General features: G+C 46.6%; 1 protein-coding gene across 1 annotated transcript in view; it reads left to right on the forward strand.

The window, feature by feature from the left end:
* Nucleotides 1–18,298, forward strand: part of SCD5 (stearoyl-CoA desaturase 5) — a 43,252-nt gene that overhangs the window by 19,934 nt on the left and 5,020 nt on the right. The window contains exons 2-3 of the mRNA XM_075751389.1: nucleotides 11,592–11,722; nucleotides 16,593–16,798. Of these exons, the coding sequence (XP_075607504.1) occupies nucleotides 11,592–11,722; nucleotides 16,593–16,798 (337 nt within the window). The remainder of the gene's footprint in view (nucleotides 1–11,591; nucleotides 11,723–16,592; nucleotides 16,799–18,298) is intronic.

Raw genomic sequence — 18,298 nt, forward strand, 5'->3', positions numbered from 1 at the left:
TTCTCCTGGACCTGCAGCAAGTCCTAAACCTCCCTGCAGAGTTTTGGGTCTTAATTAGGATGGCAGTTAGAGCTGTTGGCTGGGGACACTTCTTTTCTATGTGTTGGGGCTAGAGCTGAAGCCCGGCTGCCTGTGCTCAAGGATCCAGCTGGTGGGGTGATGAGATCAGAGCTACCTCCTGAGCCTTTCTGCACAGGTGCAGGCACCCTCCCAGCTGTGATGGGCACCTGGACGGGCATAGCTGAGGACGGCTGTGGGCATGTCTGTGACCATTACGTTAAAAGAGGCTACATTTCTAAGGAAGTGTCGTGAAGCGAGCATGTTCAGATAAATGGGAGAAGTGGGCTTGACCAAAGCTAAAGCTCCTGTAATCATTGCTTTGAGCAGATAGTGATTCAAAGCAAACTGTAGCCAGCTGAAATCTTCTAAAACTATGTAAACTTGGGGCTCCACCACCTGTCCAGGCCAAGCTAGCTATTGCTCTGGGGAGCAGCGGGCATGGCACAGAACGTTCCTACACCATCCTAGGGGCAATAATTCAGCTCTGGTTCTGAGTAAATTCTCAAAAGAAACAATTTTACAGTAGCAGAAGCAGGAGTAAAGGCCCAAGCAAGCCCTGCAGACCTGTGGAGCTCCTTGCCATGCAGTGCCATGGTATCCAGAAGGTGCAGATGTATGTGAGGATGACACATGCCTACTAACATGAGTATCTGCATTAACAGAGTGGATCTGAACTCTCACACTGAACATGGTAATTGGGAGCTGATGCTGAGGAGGAGCTGCTTTTGGGTCTGCATGTGGCAGGAGAACCCTACTGCAGGCGTAAGGCGGACTGCAGAGCTGTGGAGTCAGTGCTTGGATGCGTTCCCAGCCCAGTGGCACACTTCAGCTCCATGCCAGGCAGATGGCTCCCTGCCAGTGGCTCAGTGAAGCAGATGCTCTGCTCTGCCTTCAGTCCGTGAGTGAGGCAAAACTGAATAAACAATCAGGAAATGGCTTGAAAGGATCTTCCTCCTCTCCCTCTGGCTTTAGTATGAAACTGTGAGCTGCACAGCTCTAGCTTGCTTTTTACGACACCAGAAATACCAGCCTTAAACCAGATGTCTTTCACACATCTGTCTGTTGGCTGCTGTGTTCCCTCTCTCATCCCAGATCTCTTCAGACAGCTCTTTCTTCTGTGTTAGCTTTTGCTTTTTTGTTTTCTCCTCTTGAAGTCCTCACTCCACTATTTTCTTTTTTTCTTTTTTTTTCTTTTCTTTCTTTTACTTAGGTATTAGCATGACACAACCTTTTGTCAGGTGGGTTCAGAGCTCTTGCTCAGCCTGCTGTACTGTTGGTGGAACTCCCATGCCCTGGCTCTCTTAGATGCTGGCCCTGTCTGCCCAGCAGCTCTGTGTGCTCCATCCCCAAGCTTGTGGCTAGCAAGTCCTCACCCAACCCTCTTCTAGCTCTATCTTCCTTATCCCTCAAGCTCCTCTTGTTTCACAAGCAGCCTTTTCTGTGCCATCAGTGCTGGGGCCGGCTTGGCCTCCTGGTGAAAACAGCCCTGTGGAAACGCCTCTTGGCCTTGTAGCTGGGCGTCTTGGGAAGGTGGGGATGCTGCCAGCTTGCTGTTCTTCCTTCACATCCATCATCAATGGCTGCTGACAACCTCCTCCAACAGCCCTCTCCCAAGCTGCGCTCCTGCCAGCCCTGCAGCACCAGTTGAGGGGAGGAAAAGTAGTATATTATTCCTCCTCAACAAGATGGTCATCTGTGCTCTGAATTCAGTCTCTGGTGCTTGTGGTGGCCTGTGATTGCGTGTGAAGCCAATAAATACAGATACCACAGCTCAGTCTTCAGTCTATAGGTTAAGTTTGAAATACTGTTGTTTCCTTGTGAGTGTGATTTTGCTTTGGTAAGTCTGCCCAGTTGCAGAGTTAGCTCACTAAAACATGCAGAAGACTAATCTGACTATGTTCGCAGCTTCCTCTTTGTAAACTGAATACCTTACTAAATTAAAATGAACTATAACTGTTTAGATTCCAGGTTGTTTATTGGTACTTATCTTGTGGTTTTCTTCCCCCCCCCCCCCTTTTTCTGCAATAGCTGTGTTTTTTACTCTTTATTACTCAGGAGACCTGTTTAGTTACAGGTCTAAGAGGGAGTTTTCAGTATAAGGGGAAGTTGCTATTAACAGAGCTGCTTTGCTCCACAGTGTAATCCTTTTGTGTTTCATGAAGATGTTCACCCCACACACATACTCCCCACCCCCAAAAAATGGGCCAGGTAGGTAAGTAGTGGCTCTCTTCTCATGTAGTTACTGTAGCTGTGCATAATTAACATAAAATCAAATGGTTTATAGTCTGATTTTTGGTTTGAGTTCATAATTTATTCTGCAAAGGAAAGCTTAAGACCTATCTTTACACAGCAAATATTTGTCATCTTGGCTATTTATACATTGGGAATTAGTGGCCGCGTAGTAGTACATTCAGGCACCCTTAATTCCCCTAAGAACCACAGAAATCTGATATCACTGTACAGTGTGATTGTCTGACAGGATTTGATTCTGCTCTGGTCACCAAACTCCTAAGTAGTTTTTTTTTCTTGTTTCTTTCTGGGGATGTTTCAGCCCTCAGGATTTATATTAGGAAAATTTCTGCTGTTATGATTCCTCCTCTGCAAAGCCAAAAAATAGGCATGTTGCGTGGGTATAAGCCCCAGCCATTTTAGGTGGATCACTGCTGGGGATATTCACAGGAAGCTGGGATGGGACACAGCCAGGACAGCTGACCCAAACTAGCCAAAGAGGTATTCCATACCATATGACATCATGCTCAGCATAAAAGGGGGCTGGCCAGGGAGAAGCAGTGTGGCTCCAGGAAGGTCTGAGTGTATGGTCAGTTGGTTGGGTTGTTGGGTGAGCAAATTGCATTGTGTATCACCCGCTTTGTATATTCTAAGTACTGTTGTTATTTTCCTCTCCCTTTGCTTTCCCAGTAAACTGTCCCTATCCCAACCCACGAGTTTTATCTTTTTCTTCCCATTCTCCTGTCCATCCCATCAGGGGCGGGGGGGGGGAGAGGGAGGGTGTGAGTGAGCGAGCATCTGTGTGGTGCTCTGCTGCCAGCTGGGGCTAAACCATGACAGTCCTTTTTTGGTGCCCAGTGTGGGGCTCGAAGGATTGAGATAATGACAGATCTGACCAGAGCATGTTAAACCAAAATTTTTTATGAGTGTTTATTATATTAGGTAAACAGTTGCTGGTCACAATGGTGTTTTGTTTGTTCACATGGATGTGGTATGTAAACCTGTACTTGCTGTATATATTCTCTGCGGCACTGTTGATCACCTCTGGGAGAGGGGTCAGGATTCTCATTTTGCTGTACTGTGTAATATCAACTTATGATGTGATAACGTCAGTGGTCATGAGGTTAAGCTTATTTGAGGTATTTGTATGTGGCATTACTGTCATGCCCATACCTTGGACAACATCTCTCAGACTTGATTAATAATCACACCCAGTCTATGGGGAAGACAGGAGGGGATACTTTTTCCCGCTCTTTCACCTCCCCTTTTCCCTTCAGGCTGGTTACAGCTGCTTTTGAGAATTTTGAATACGCTTGGGATGTTCAAGCCAGCATGCTCCTATTTCTAGGTCTCCTGAATGTGTTCAAAGTCTTGTTTACGGTAACAAAAAATTGTTTCAACAATACCACCCAGAGATCTGCCCTGAGACTGAATAGTCATGGGTGGCATGGCATGTGGGAGAACATGGGTAGGTATCTAGAGAACTTCTCACCTCCAGCAGTTTGGAACTTGACTCCTTAACAGCTACAGGATCCGGATGAAGTGATAGAATATTTGAAAGGAAAATGCTGTGGCTCTTCCAAAGAGGCACAACTTACCACCCTGTGCTGGGCCCTGGCCGCTATCTACCAAGCACTGCTCAATAGTAGGCAGCGACATTTGGGGGAGAGGGAATACAGACAACCGGCACTGCAGCTACTCGACTGTGGATTGAATGGCTTGGCACATCAGATCCACAAGGGCATAAGGCTGTAGTGGACACCAGTGTGTAGTGTACCCTAATGCCATCAAGCCATAAAGAGGCAGAACCCATCTGTATTTCTAGAGTGACAGAGAGATCCCAACAGTTGACTCTGCTGGAGGCTGAAGTGAGTCTAAATGGGAATGAGTAGGTAAAGCACCCCATTGTGACTGGCCCAGAGGCTCCGTGCATCCTTGGCATAGACAACCTCTGGAGAGGGTATTTCATGGACCCAGAAGGATATTGATGGGCTTTTGGTATAGCTGCCTTGGAGAGGGAGGAGATTGAACAGTTGTCGTCTTTGCCTGGTCTCTCGGAGGACTCTTCTGTTGTGGGGTTGCTGAGGGTTGAAGAACAACAGGTGCCAATTGCTACCACAATGGTGCACCAACAGCAATACTATACCAACCGAGACTCCCTCATTCTCATCAACTGGAGAACCAAGGAGTGATCAGTGGAACCTGCTCACCCTTTAACAGCCCCATATGGCCAGTGGGAAAGTCTAATGGAGAGTGGAGGCTGAGAGTAGACTACTGTGGCCTGAATGAAGTCATGCTGCCAATGAGTGCTGCCATGTCATTGCAGACATGCTGGAACTTCAGTATGAACTGGAGTCAAAGGCAGCCCAGTGGTATGCCACAACTGATATTGCAAATGCATTTTTCTCGATCCCTTTGGCGGCAGAGTGCAAGTCACAGTTTGCTTTCACTTGGAGGGGCATCCAGTACACCTGGAATCAACTGCCCCAGGAGTGGAAACACAGCCCCACCATTTGCCATGGGCTGATCCAGACTGCACTGGAACAGGGTGAAGCCCCAGAGCACCTGCAATACATTGATAACATCATTGTATGGGGCAACACAGCAGAAGTCATCTCTGAGAAAAGGACAAAAATAGTCCAAATCTCTCTGAAATACAGTTTTGCCATAAAACGAAGTAAGGTCAAGGGATCTGCACAGGACATCCAGTTTTTAGGAGTAAAACGTCAAGATGGGCATTGTCAGATCCCAATAGATGTGATCAACAAATAGCAGCTATGTCTCCACTGAGTAACAAAAAGGAAACACAAGCTTTCTTAGGTGTTTCTGGCAAACGCATTTCCCAAAATACACTCTGATCGTAAGCCCTCTCTATCAGGTGACCTGGAAGAAGAACAATTTCAAATGGGGCCCTGAGCAACAACAAGCCTTTGAACACATTAAACAGGAAATACTTCATGCAGTAGCCCTTGGGTAAGTCTGGGCAGGACCAGATGTAAAAAACGTGCTCTACACCGCAGCCGGAGAGAACGACCCTACCTGGAGTCTCTGGCAGAAAGCACCAGGGGAGATTTGAGGTCGACCCCAGGGGTTTTGGAGTCGGGGATACAGAGGATCTGAGGCCCGCTACACTCCAACTGAAAAAGAGATATTGGCAGCCTACGAAGGGGTTCGATCTGCTTCAGAAGTGATTGGCACCGAAGCACAGCTCCTCCTGGCACCCTGACTGCTGGTGCTGGACTGGATGCTCAAAGGGAGGTTCCCTTCTATACATCATGCAACTGACGTTACGTGGAATAAGTGGGTTGCACTGATCACACAGCAGGCTCAAATAGGAAACTGAAACCCCAGTTGCCTGGGAATTCTGGAAGTGATCACAGGCTGAGCAGAGGGCAATGATTTTGGAATGACACCAGAGGAGGAGGTGACACATGCTGAAGAAGCCCCACTGTATAATAAACTGCCATAAAATGAGAAGCAATGTGCCCTCTTCACTGATGGGTCCTGTCACATTGTGGGAAAGCACTGGAGGTGGAAGGCTGCTGTATGGAGTCCTACACGATGAGTCACAGAAGCTGCTGAAGGAGAAGGTGAATTGAGCCAGTTTGCAGAGGTGAAAGCCGTCCAGCTGGCTCTAGACATTGCTGAATGAGGAAAGTGGCCAGTGCTCTACCTCTATACTGACTCATGGATGGTGATAAATGCCCTTTGCAGGTGGTTACAGCAGTGGAAGCAGAGCAACTGGCAGTGCAGAGGCAAACCATCTGGGCTGCCACAGTGTGGCAAGATATTGCTGCCCGGCTAGAGAAGCTGGTTGTAAAAGTACGTCATGTAGGTGCCAATGTACCCAAGATTTGGGCCACTGAGGAGCATCAAAACAACAGTCAGGTGGATCAGGCTGCTAAGATTGAAGTGACTCAGGTGGATTTGGACTGGCAACATAAGGGTGAATTTCTTATAGCTCATTGGGTCTATGACACCTCAGGCCATCAAGGAAGAGATGTGACATATAAATGGGCCCGTGATTGAGGGGTGGACTTGATAACCTGTGAGATAGCATCCATGCTATCCGTGAATGTGAAACATGCGCTGCAGTCAAGCAAGCCAAGTGGTCAAAGCCTCTCTGGTATGGAGGGCAATGGCTGAAATATAAATACGGGAGGCCTGGCAGATTGGTTATATCACACTCCCACAAACCTGCCAAGGCAAGCACCATGTGTTTACAGTGGTGGAAGCAACCACTGGTTGGCTGGAAACATATCTTGTGCTCCATACCACTGCCCAGAGCACTGCCCTGGGCCTTGAAAAGCAAGTCTTATGGCGACATGGCACCCCAGAAGGAACTGAGTCAGACAACAGGACTCATGGCATTGAGTGGGTGTATCACAGCCCCTGTCATGCGCCAGCCTCTGGGAAAATACAACGATACAATGGACTGTTAAAGACTACACTGAGAGTAATGGGTGGTGGGACCTTCAAACACTGGGAAACACATTTAGCAAGGGCCACCTGGTTAGTTAACACTAGGGGGTCTACCAATCGAGCTGGCCCTGCCCAATCAAAACTTCTACATACTGTAGAAGAGGATAAAGTCCTCGTAATGCATGTGAAGAATATGTTAGGGAAGATGCTCTGGGTTAGCCCTGCTTTAAACAAAGGCAAACCCATGCTTTTGTTCAAGAACCTGGGTGCACTTGGTGGATAATGCAGAAGGATGAGGAAGTCCAGTGTGTACCTCAAGGGCATTTGATTTTGGGTGAGAATAGCCAATAAATTAAATTGTAGGATGTTAATGGCTAAATAACCCTGCCAGTGTATGTAATCCCTACTACAATTGCTATATGCCATGTCAATGGTATTACAGTAAGAATCACCCAAACTACTGAAGGATGAACTTTGATTAAACTGAGCAAAGTGTAGCGATGACTTCAGCAACTATCACCCAGCAACTTCCTCGAAATCGACATCTTCAACCCACAGACTGTGGGCATGGGCTGCACCAGATACACCAGCTGCGAGCTCTGGATGCAGCATGCAACAATCCAACACCACACACCATCTCTCCTGCCCTGAGAGACTGCTCTGACAGATGGAGCCCAAAGTCACAGACTAAATGAACTCAGCGGACTTTTTAGAGGGATGGCCTCTAGACTAAGGGAATGATGTCTCTCTGTGTGTGTATATATATCTCTCTGTATTTCAAAGACAGGGAAAGTGGTGGTGATTAATTGGACAGTGTAGGATTTGGGCATGACGTAGATGGTATAGAATAAGGCGTGGATGATGTCCTGGTTTTCAGCTAGGATAGACTTAGTTTTCACAGGAAGCTGGGGCAGGACACAGGCAGGACAGCTGACCCAAACTAGCCAAAGGATATATTCTATACCATATGATGTCATGGTCAGCATATAAAGAGTGCTAGCCAGGGAGGGGTGGCGTGGCTCTGGATTGGTCTGAGTGTTTGGTCATGGAGTGAGCAAATTGCATTGTGTATCACTCGCTTTATATATTCTAAGTACTGTTGTTATTTTCTTCTCCCTTTGCTGTCTCAGTAAACTGTCCTTATCCCAACCCATGAGTTTTACCTTTTTCTTCCCATTCTCCTCCCCATCCCACCGGGGGTGGGGGGTGAGTGAGCAGCTGTGTGGTGTGCAGCTGCTGGCTGGAGCTGTCATGACACCGCCCACGGCCATGGGGAGAACCTGGCATGCCAGCTGCCCCCTGTGAAATAGGCATTCCCCTCCTTTTGCTGGTGCGCAACACCAGTCAGTCCCTGTCCTGAAGTACAGCTGCGCTTGCCTGCTCATGGTTGATGGCTGGAGGCATGCTGCTTGTGAGGACACCTGCGCAGCAACAGGACTCCTGCAGACATATTTCACATAAATCCTCCTGCCATTTGTATCCCAGGGCTTCCCAGGAAGTGTGAGTTGGGAATGATGCTGGGAAGGGGTCTGGGCTGGGAGGTGCCGTTCAAAGATACGGACACAGGGTGGCATGTAGACCCTAGGGCAGCCCCCAGACTCCCAAAATACTGTTGTCCATTCTGCTGCAATGCTGGTGGTGTGGAGTGAGCTAAATGAAAAGGTCTCTTAAGCTGAGCTCTATTAGAGTTGAATCATCAAGTGGCATAAATCCCTTGTATTCAGTGCAGTTATTTCATGTGGTTTGTATGTTCCCTACCACTCAGTCTCTTCTTTGCACTGGACAGAGAAGGAAAGTGTAATCAATCTTAATGTTGCATATGTCTCGTTCTACTCATCTTTAATTATGGTTTTAAGCAATCGATCATGATTAAGATGGATGGATACCTTGAGAAGCACTTGGTCAACTGAATGAGCTGTTGCTCTGAAGTGGGAGAAAAGCTTCTCTTTGTGCTTTAAGGAAGCAAAGAGACTGCTGAAGACAGGAGATTTCAGCCCCTGTGACTAGCATGAGGTTAACCAGTCATAAAGCCCACAGACAATATGTTCTTGTAACGATTCAGGAGTATAACCTTAGTATTTTTATGTTAGCTGGATAATGTCAGTATTCTGTGTCTCGCAGATCTGTTCCCACGATTACAGTAATTTGAATGATTTGGAAGGCCTTATTTAGTGATGTTTCTGCACAGCTCAACATCATGTACAGAAAATGACAGGATAGGTTTTCCCCAATTTAATAGAAGTCCAAGTCTTTACGCTGACAAGGCATGTGCAAGAACTGCAAGACTGCAGCGGAGACTGGAGTGTGAATTGTGGTGTTGGCATTTTTACTGATGTGTGAGTAATATGTAAATTCAACAAAATCTGTAAATAATGTCCAGAAAGAATGCATGGTTTTCAGTTCATTTCTATACTTCCCTTCAGGAAGCAGGCAAAAGTCTGAATTTGGTGATAGACTTCAGCCAAATTAACTGCACAGATCAGCCTTTTCTGGGAGTAGCTTGAACACTGCAGCCTGCTGAAAAGGAGAATTGCCTCTTCGGTGATGGTGTTCAGAGCAGGTTTTAGAAATGCGTCATCTTTACTAGGACTGTTCTGACTCCATTTATCTGTTGCATTTTGTGAGAGAGGCTTTGGTTTGCTGTGTGGGAGATGACAGGAATTTGAGCCACGTACATAACGTGAAACAGTTTGAGTAAATCCGTTTTTGATGGATCCACCAAGTAGAGTGGATCAACATGAAATATGGTTGCCGTTATTTTATCAAATATATTTCTATTATATTTTCTCTTAGATGCTGCAATTTCAAGCGCTGTGAGTTGGGAGTTGACAGACAGTAGACACCCACCTACATATACATATTTTTTGTTTTATTTTTGCAAAGATAGATGTTTTACATTACATACTGGGAAAAGCTGATTGTGAATTCTTTTCTAGCCACTGCATGTCTGTCAGGGTTCCCTGCTGGACAGACTGTTGTGCAGACACAGACACAAGTAGAAAACCCCTTTTGTGGATAGGGTTTTCCTTTTTTTGTTCTAATAACTCTATTTAGGTATTTCCAAAAGGATGTTTCAATCAAAACATGCCTCTGTGTGTAGGGTGGCATGGAGCCCTGGCTAAACAGCACATCACTTCAGACAGTGCAAACTCATTTGAGGTTGTCCTGTAATGTTGTTTGAATCCACTCTTGTTTTAGTTTTACACTTGTAAAATGAGCCTATACTCTTTAGGCACAGTATGTGAAATCAACACTTAGGGGAGGGAGACGTAACAGTCTATATATCATGACAGCTGGGTAGCTTGAATGTGAGTAGTTTTAAGTGATCCAGTTTATTTGGGACTTTAATACAATGCTTTTCTCCTAGCTGTTCCCATTTTCCCTCCAGTCTCTCACCAAAAGGAGGAACAGCTCTAATGCACTGTTCTTCCAACCCTTTCCCATAGCCTCATCTTTTGTTGCAAGTCAAAACAACTCAGGCTATGGATCATCCATCCTACAGGAACTCAAAGATAATAGAGACAAAAACAGCAAGTACATCAAAGGAGAAGTAGTCAGTGCACAGATGCATGGCTCGAGCAGGCCCAGGTTCACTGTCTCGTTCTGTTGCCCCAGCCAGCCATTCCCCCTCCCCCTGGAAATGTGAGGCTGACCGGCCAGAGCATGTGTGAGCGTGGCCACTGCTGAAACGAGAACCAGAGATGTACCAATGCTGTGGTGGTGGTTGGTGGGGGTATTATTTTAAGCACGGGGCGTACACTGCGGGACGCATGTACTTGGACTGTGTGTCTAGCCTGGAGCCAGTGTGGTGAGGAACAGACCTGCTCCTGTGCTGTATTGGTCATCTGAAAAAATGCTGAAAACAAGTTTACTTGGCCAATTTTTTAATTAAGGGAAGGAAAAACAGTTCCTGAAACTGAGGGAAATGGTGAATGCTCCGCTTCCTGTTGCATTTTATTACTGAGCCATGAGTTCCCAATGCTAAGAGAAGTTTTTATTGTGGGAACTCTGACACAGCTCATATCTTTAGGGATCATAGAATCATAGAATGTTTTGGGTTGGAAGGGACCTTTTGATGCTCTTAAACTAGCTGACAGATTGGACTGGAGCAAAGACCTGTCTGGAGGAGGCTGGCAGTGTCCTGTTAGAAGAGTTGTTGCTACTCTTGTGATGCTAGTGATGAACTTTCACTCCACTGTACTTGGCCAGGGCACATGTGTCACAGTGTGGTGCTTCAGTATTGCCAAACTCTCCTGAACAAGGTACCGGCTACATGGGGAGGGGTGGGAAGTGGAATGACATGTCCCTACAGCTGCAGGGCAGAGGTGGACTGAGAACCTCACCTCCTGTCTGCCCAGCCTCATCTTCTGAGCGACCCTGCAGGTGTCGGCAGACAGGAGCAAGGATCATCTTTACATCAAAGAAAGCAAAAATAATGCCAGTTGGCCCCTGGCAACTGTCCTGGTTCTGGCAAGGATAGAGTTAATTTCCCAAGGAGCCAGGACAGGTGACCCAAGCTGGCCAGGGGCTATTCCATACCATGTGACATCATGCTCACCATAAAAGGGGGCTAGTTGGGCAGGGGTGGGTCCACGGGCTGAGCATCCGGTCGGTGGGATCGGTAAATTGTTCTCTATTATCACCCATTGTTACTATCTGTTATCAGCACTGTTGTTGATTGTTTTCCCTCTCCCTTGCTGTCCCAGTAAACTGCCCTTATCCCAACCCTCAAGGCTTTGCCGTTGTTTTTCCCTTCTCCTCCCCATCCCGCGGGGGGGGGGGGGGGGGGAGGGGGAGGGGTGAGCGAGTGGCCCGTGGTGCTCAGCTGCCGGCTGCGGCTAAACCATGTCACAACTGTGTTTTGGTTTTGTGTCTTTCAGCGTATTTCTGTTTCCTGATGACGGCGCTGGGTGTGACGGCTGGCGCGCATCGCCTGTGGAGCCACCGTTCCTACAAAGCCAAGCTGCCTTTGCGGATCTTTCTGGCTGCAGCTAACTCCATGGCTTTCCAGGTGGGGTTGTGGTTGCCCATCCAGATTCTTGACCTCCAGGCACCTTTCTCTCCTGTGCAGAGGTCCCCTCAGCTTAGAGACAGCAAAAGAAAAAAAAAATTGTCAGAAAGACATTTGCTGATAATGCAGTCTGCTGACTTAGGGGATGCAGAGCCCCTCTCACCACCCATGTAACAGTATGCGTTAGACAGTCCAGGAGCAATAATTACTTATGAACCCCCCCAGATCAGGGTCTCAGCACCCCAGCAGCTGGCACAGGTCCCACACGTCACAAGACAACGTGGAAACTTTTGTAAGGGCTAACTTGATGTCTCCAGCTGTCCATCCAGGCAGTTGGAGATTTTTATGTGCCCAAAAAGAAGATCAGGCATCCTTTCACAATCTTAATTTATCTCTGGTTTATGCAGCATTTTTCACCAGTAAAATTCAAATACATTTGCAAAGAATCGTGTTACTAGCTCTGTACTTACTGATAGGCAATCTTAGACCTCAAAAATGTTTGTGTAACACCCAGCTGGTGGTAGGAGTTAGCCCAGAGCCAGGATCTTCTTGCTGGGAATTTAGGTACTCCTTTGGCTGTTCAAAAGAGAGATACAAACCTGTACTAACATTAGACTTACCGAGCTTGGCTGCCGTAACCCTTTGTGGCACTGAGTAACCACATGTGTGTTGTGCCTTGAGTTTTCAGCTTTTTTTCCTTCAGTCTGTTTGGTTGGCTTCTCATTCATGTACCTTAACAAAGGATGAGAAGAGTCCCTTTATCCACTGCTGTACTGTTCATTTATCATCTTTGATTTTTTTTTTTTTTTTTAAGGTGGAAAGAATTAATCTTGTTAATCCCTGTAGACATTACAAAGAGCACAATGCTTTTGCTTGAATATGAGAATGTGCCCATTTTTACTATGACCTTTGTTTATTCTCAGCCATATTCCAGCTGCTTTGTGCTGCTTGGTTCATGGCAGAGCGTTACAAGCCCATTGCTCAGCATGTTAACTGTTCCGAGTTTTGAGAATGCTCTGGTACTGTCCTGTTTTACAGCCGATCTTAATATTTCATAACTTATTTACATGAATGTGTTGACTGGTTGCAGTGAGCCTGCATGTTGGGATTTCGTTGCGTTCTGCTCCCATTGCTATGGATTTTGCTCTTAGCTGCACTGGCTTCATCACTGCTTTTGGCTGAGGACTTGGTGTGATTCTGAGGCAGGGAAGTACTTCAAAGTACCTTCAAGCCACCACTGTGCCCTTCATATTGGAAAGAAAGCAAAAGGCCAAATCTCCCACTCTAAGTAGTCTGAAGCCTGCTCCTAATTATCGTGACACCCATTGCCTGCTAAAGGCTGTTTTCACCACCACAAGCAGACAGTGAATGAATTTTCAGCTCCATCTCACTCATGTTGGCTTTGTGAGGAAGTGGTAGGATTGGAGAAACCTACAGCATCCCTGGATGCTAAATATTGAGGAAATAGTCAGACTTCTTGAAGGGCAGGGGAAACTCTGCTTGAAGAATTTTAACTTGATGCTGCATGGACTGTGACATGCTGTACTTCCTCTGAAATACCATCAGACGCAGCCATTTTTTCCCTGTTGCCTGGTGCAGTTTTTATGATTGGAATATGCTGAGCTGTGTTTCTTCCCTCTATCTGGAGTGAAACACTCACAATTTTGAAAGACTGTGCTTCTTGCTGTCACATGTCTGTTTCAGAAACAGTTAATACCTGGCTTATGTCTACTTGATCTCCTAGTGTTTAAGTTTTAGCATCTCAGTTGGGACGTGCTGCTGTCATTGCTGACTGCATTGTACTGTTGCTCCTGGCCATCTCGGTGAAACAAGCTGTGTTGCTGAGCTGATGTTGTGCTGTGAGCATCTGGGCACAGCAACAATGGTTGTATGGAAATTTGTGTCAGCACACTGAGGTTGTTACATAGCCCGATTTGTTGTCATGTTTTGGTCTGCAGGTTTATTAAGGGACCTGCTAACGAAACCTCATGTCTACACCACTGTCACAGCATGATGCTGTTGCACTCTGCTTTGGAAGGTATTTCACTCCTGTGTTTACCTGAAATTTGATCAGGGGTGATGTGTTCCTGACAAATGGTTGCTACTAATACGCTTGGAGCATATTTACATATGTTGTGCTCCAGTTCTTGGCGTATTTATTGCCAACAGTTCTGGCCTCTGGCCTTTATTTCTTCTTAGCCTTTGTGGTTTTTAATTAGATGCAATTCAGTTGTTTCATAGCTTCCTAACCCTTTCATCTTGGGAATCATGTTTTTTGCCAGCCCTGCAGGTGTTTGCTGTGGTATGAAAAGCCACATTAATTTCTCACAGTATCATTGCTTTTACCTGGTTATCTGCTGTCCCACAAATAATTTTATCAAGTGCTCTTGTGACACTGATCAATAGTCTCACTTGAAAAATTATTTCTGGTTAAGAAAGAGGACCTTTCCTAGGTGTACATCTTGCATAACCCTGTTTTATTTTTAAATTATTTAATCTTGGTATTTTCCAGTCTTCTGGATATTCCCGCTGAAGCCATTTGAAGCAGTATAGAGGCTTTCATTCCCTTTGATTTCTCTGCAGGGAAAAAATAAGATGGCAGCAAGGTAAAGATCTCCCCTTGTTCTCACTGAGGAGTTTGGTGACTTCCTTTGCTTCACTCAGTTTACTTTATTCTCTTGTGCAATGGGATAATTAAGGTGTGACATACTGGAGCGGTGGTAAGGGGCTGATCTTTACTGCCTCCTCTCAATGGTTTACATGAGTCAGCGCTGCAGAAAAATGTTCCCCTCATCCCCAGCCCACTCCCAGTATCACTGCGGCCACGGTGTGACAACAGTACAGGGCTGAGCACAACTGAGTGCAATGGAGCTGAGATCTTTCCAGGGCTTTTGTTCTTCACTTGTCCCCTGTGAGTTCTTGCAGACAGAAAGCGTCTTTGCAAGGCTGATATTAGACATGGAGCCATTTGAGCTGGATTCTTTAGCTGCTCTTTGCAGTTGTTCCTGGTGTCCCCTCATCAGCACAGGTGGCCTCAGTGCTTTCTCTCAAATGTTGGCAGCTGAGAGAAAGAGCAATTATTTCTGTGATGCTTTCAGTGTAGGGCTTTTGTCTCACAAAATATAGATCTACACAATTCTCATTAGCCTGGGCTTACTGTGTCCTGCAGTATATTCAGTGCCATGATGGCTGCTGCACTGTGGTTACTTCACAGACACCGCAAATGGTTTGCTCAATTCTGCTGGGAGCAAAGCTGCTGTGGTTGGTGGTTGTGGGTGCTACTGCTGTTCCTAAAAGTAACCCAGGCCTTCCTTCCTTTGGGTATTACTGCTTGGGTACCTCCCTGGCTGTGCAAAGATGGAAGTAGCAGAGGAAAGCGCACTCTGCTAAGCATTCTCTGATTAAAGTTCACACTGTTGTGGATCTGGGCATTAACTAACATTTCTATGTTTTAGTGCTGATGTTGGGCAATTCAATTCACAGATGAGTGTGTGGCCTGAGTTTTGCAAGTGTTGTACGTGCTTACAACGCTCTGCACTAATAGCTTGGCACCGCTGCAAAAAACACCATTTAGTCCAATAGCCAGTGCATCCTGCAGAGCAAACTGGGAGGCTGAAATCCCTTCGATTGAGTAAACTCAGAAAGTCTCATTTTATGGATCCGAGTCTGAAATTGCAACCCATCCCTTCCTCCCTGCAATCCACATAATCCCATTTACAGCTATAAGGCATTTCAGTGGCCCGTATCTGCTGACAGCTTGAGCAGAGACAGGACTGAACTTGCTTTGCATCTGATCTGGATACAATGCTGAGCTGATGTTATGTGGCTGAGACTTTTATTCCAGCCTGGCTGCAAATGCAAGACTTGATTTCCCATAAAGTAGGCACATCTCCTTTGATATCTTAATCATAGAATCATAGAATGGTTTCGGTTGGAAGGGACCTTAAAGATCGTGTAGTTCCATGGGCAGGGACACCCTCCACTAGACCACGTTGCCCAAAGCCCCATCCAACCTGGCCTTGAACACTTCCAGGGATGGGGCATCCACAACCTCTCTGGGCAACCTGTGCCAGTGTCTCACCACCCTCACAGTAAGGAATTTGTTCCTAATACCTGATCTAAATCTACGCTCTTTCAGTTTAAAACCACTACCCCTCATCCTATCACTACATTCCCTGATAAAGAGTCTCTCCCCATCTGTCACGTAGGCCCCCTTCAGGTACTGGAAGGCTGTGCTCTTGTACACATCCCTGCAGACAGAGCAGTAATTTAAATGGAGGTGCCGGTTTTACTGTGGAAGATGCACTCTTGCAAAAGGCTGAGCAAGTTCAGCTCCTGCTCAGGTCAGGAAAAGGCACATTTAGTGTTCTACAAGCTCTGTCCCATTTTCAGTGCCGCGTTTGTGCCTAGAGGGCGTCAGTGGTAACCAGCTGCAACCAGCTTAGAGAAAGGATGACAGAACAGAGTGCCTCTGCACAGTAGTGCCCTGAAAATAAATATGCAAGCTCCCCTGTGGCATGGTCATAAAATAACAATATAAACATGTAAGTACCTGGTCCCTCCAGCCCAGTGTCCATCTTCAGACAGTGAACACCCAGGGAGGACACAGGACCACAGCAGACTGATGATGGTAACTCCCAAGAGGCTTAGCTTCCAGCCATCTACAGCCCTGGGATGTGTTCAGTCTGTGTCACTGGTTCTCAGAGCATGTCCCATTCGGTGTGGGCACCCCTCAGGATGTCTTCAGTTGATAACCTTTTTTGAGGAGCATCAGATAGGGGTTGTTGCTGTTAATGTGTGGAGAAGGAGGTGGTACTACTGGAGCAGCACCCGACCTCTCTCCTTTCACCTTGCCATACTTTCTGTGCAGAACGACATCTACGAGTGGAGCAGAGACCACCGCGTGCACCACAAGTACTCGGAGACGGATGCAGACCCGCACAATGCCCGCCGCGGCTTCTTTTTCTCCCACATTGGCTGGCTGTTCGTGCGCAAGCACCGGGACGTCATAGAGAAGGGGAGGAAACTGGATTTCAGTGACCTGCTGGATGATCCAGTCGTCAGGTTCCAAAGAAAGTAAGTGGGAGCTCTGGGCCTTCGTGTGAGGCAGGGTGGAGAAGTCCTTCTGCCTGGTAGTCTAGTTGTGGCTCATTCCTTATTTTTATCTTTCCCTTTTCTCCCTCAAGATATCCCTGCCACCGTGATTGCAGGCATTAGGGCTGTCATCTCTCTGGTCCCCACTTTTGCCATGTGGCTGACGCTGATTGTCTGTTGTGGTTTAATCCATCTGGCAGCTAAAACAACCACACAGCCGTTCACTCACTCCCCGCTCCCAGTGAGGTGGGGCAGAGAATTGAAAATGGAAAAGGTAAAAAAACCCTGTAGGTTGAGATAAAGACAATTTAATAGGACCAAAAAAAGGAAGATGATGATGATAGTGGTGATAATAATAATACAAAGCAAGTGATGAACAGCACAAATTTCTCACCACCTGAAGTCGATGCTCCACAAGACCCCAAGCTGACCCACCTCCCAGCCCACCCCCCGTTATATATGGCACATGACGTCATATGGTATGGAATATCCCTTTGGCCAGTTTGAGTGAGCAGTTCTGGCTGTGTCCCTTCCTAGTTTCTTGGACGCTCCCCACCTTCTCGTTGGCAGGGCAGTATAAGAAGCTGAAAAATCCTTGACTGCTTGGCAACAATTAAAAACATTGGTGTGTTATCAACATTATTCTCATGCTAAATCCAAAACACAGCACTATACCAGCTGCTGGGAAGAAAATAAACTCTATCCCTGCCAAAACCAGGACACTGTTCTTGCAGGCTCTGCTGCACAAGCAGTGAGCTCTGTCCTTGTCCGTCTGCTTTTCCAAAAAGCCAGGGCTGGCTGTGAAAACAGCCACAGCAGAAGTTGCTGGGATCTTGGCCTTCTTCGATCATTGGAGCAAATGCTGTAATCACTAATGGCCTTAATGCAGAAGTGCACATTTCACTTTGCAAACTCATGTTTGGCACCTGTAAGCCAGCACAGGCCAAGTGCTTCCTCTCCCAAAACTGTTATTCTTCACAGGATTAATTATCTACCTTGAGAATTAGCACAGACCTAGTTCAGTTCGCCACGCACTCTGCAAGAGGTGGGAATTGAGCAATATGCTTTGTCCTCTATGTGTGTACCTGTATTTTAGGCACAACACGACTGCCTCTGCCTGCAAGCATTTGGTCCAGGTACTTCAGCAAATGACATAAGCTCATTTCTGAGTATTTTATGGGTGAGGGGAGCAGTCAGTTGAGTCCAGAAATCAGTTTCTTTTTTGCATTAGAGAAATCTGTGGACTAGCAGAATTACCCCTGCAGCAGAAGAGCTCCAGGAGTGAGGAATTCACTGCCCTCCATGTATTGTTGCTTTTAATGGGTCCTCAGTTGGCAGTGCCTGTTTGCAGAGTTTGCTGCACCTCCTTTTGGTTGTGTTATTACCTTTTCCAAGACAACAGCATCCCACGAGAAGCAGGCTCTACTGTTTTGGTTATACTGCAAATGTTGTATAGTGAAGAAGTATGTTTTCTGGAGGGAA

This window comes from Balearica regulorum, chromosome 4, assembly GCF_011004875.1.
Source record: "Balearica regulorum gibbericeps isolate bBalReg1 chromosome 4, bBalReg1.pri, whole genome shotgun sequence".
NCBI classification, from domain to species: Eukaryota; Metazoa; Chordata; class Aves; order Gruiformes; family Gruidae; genus Balearica; species Balearica regulorum.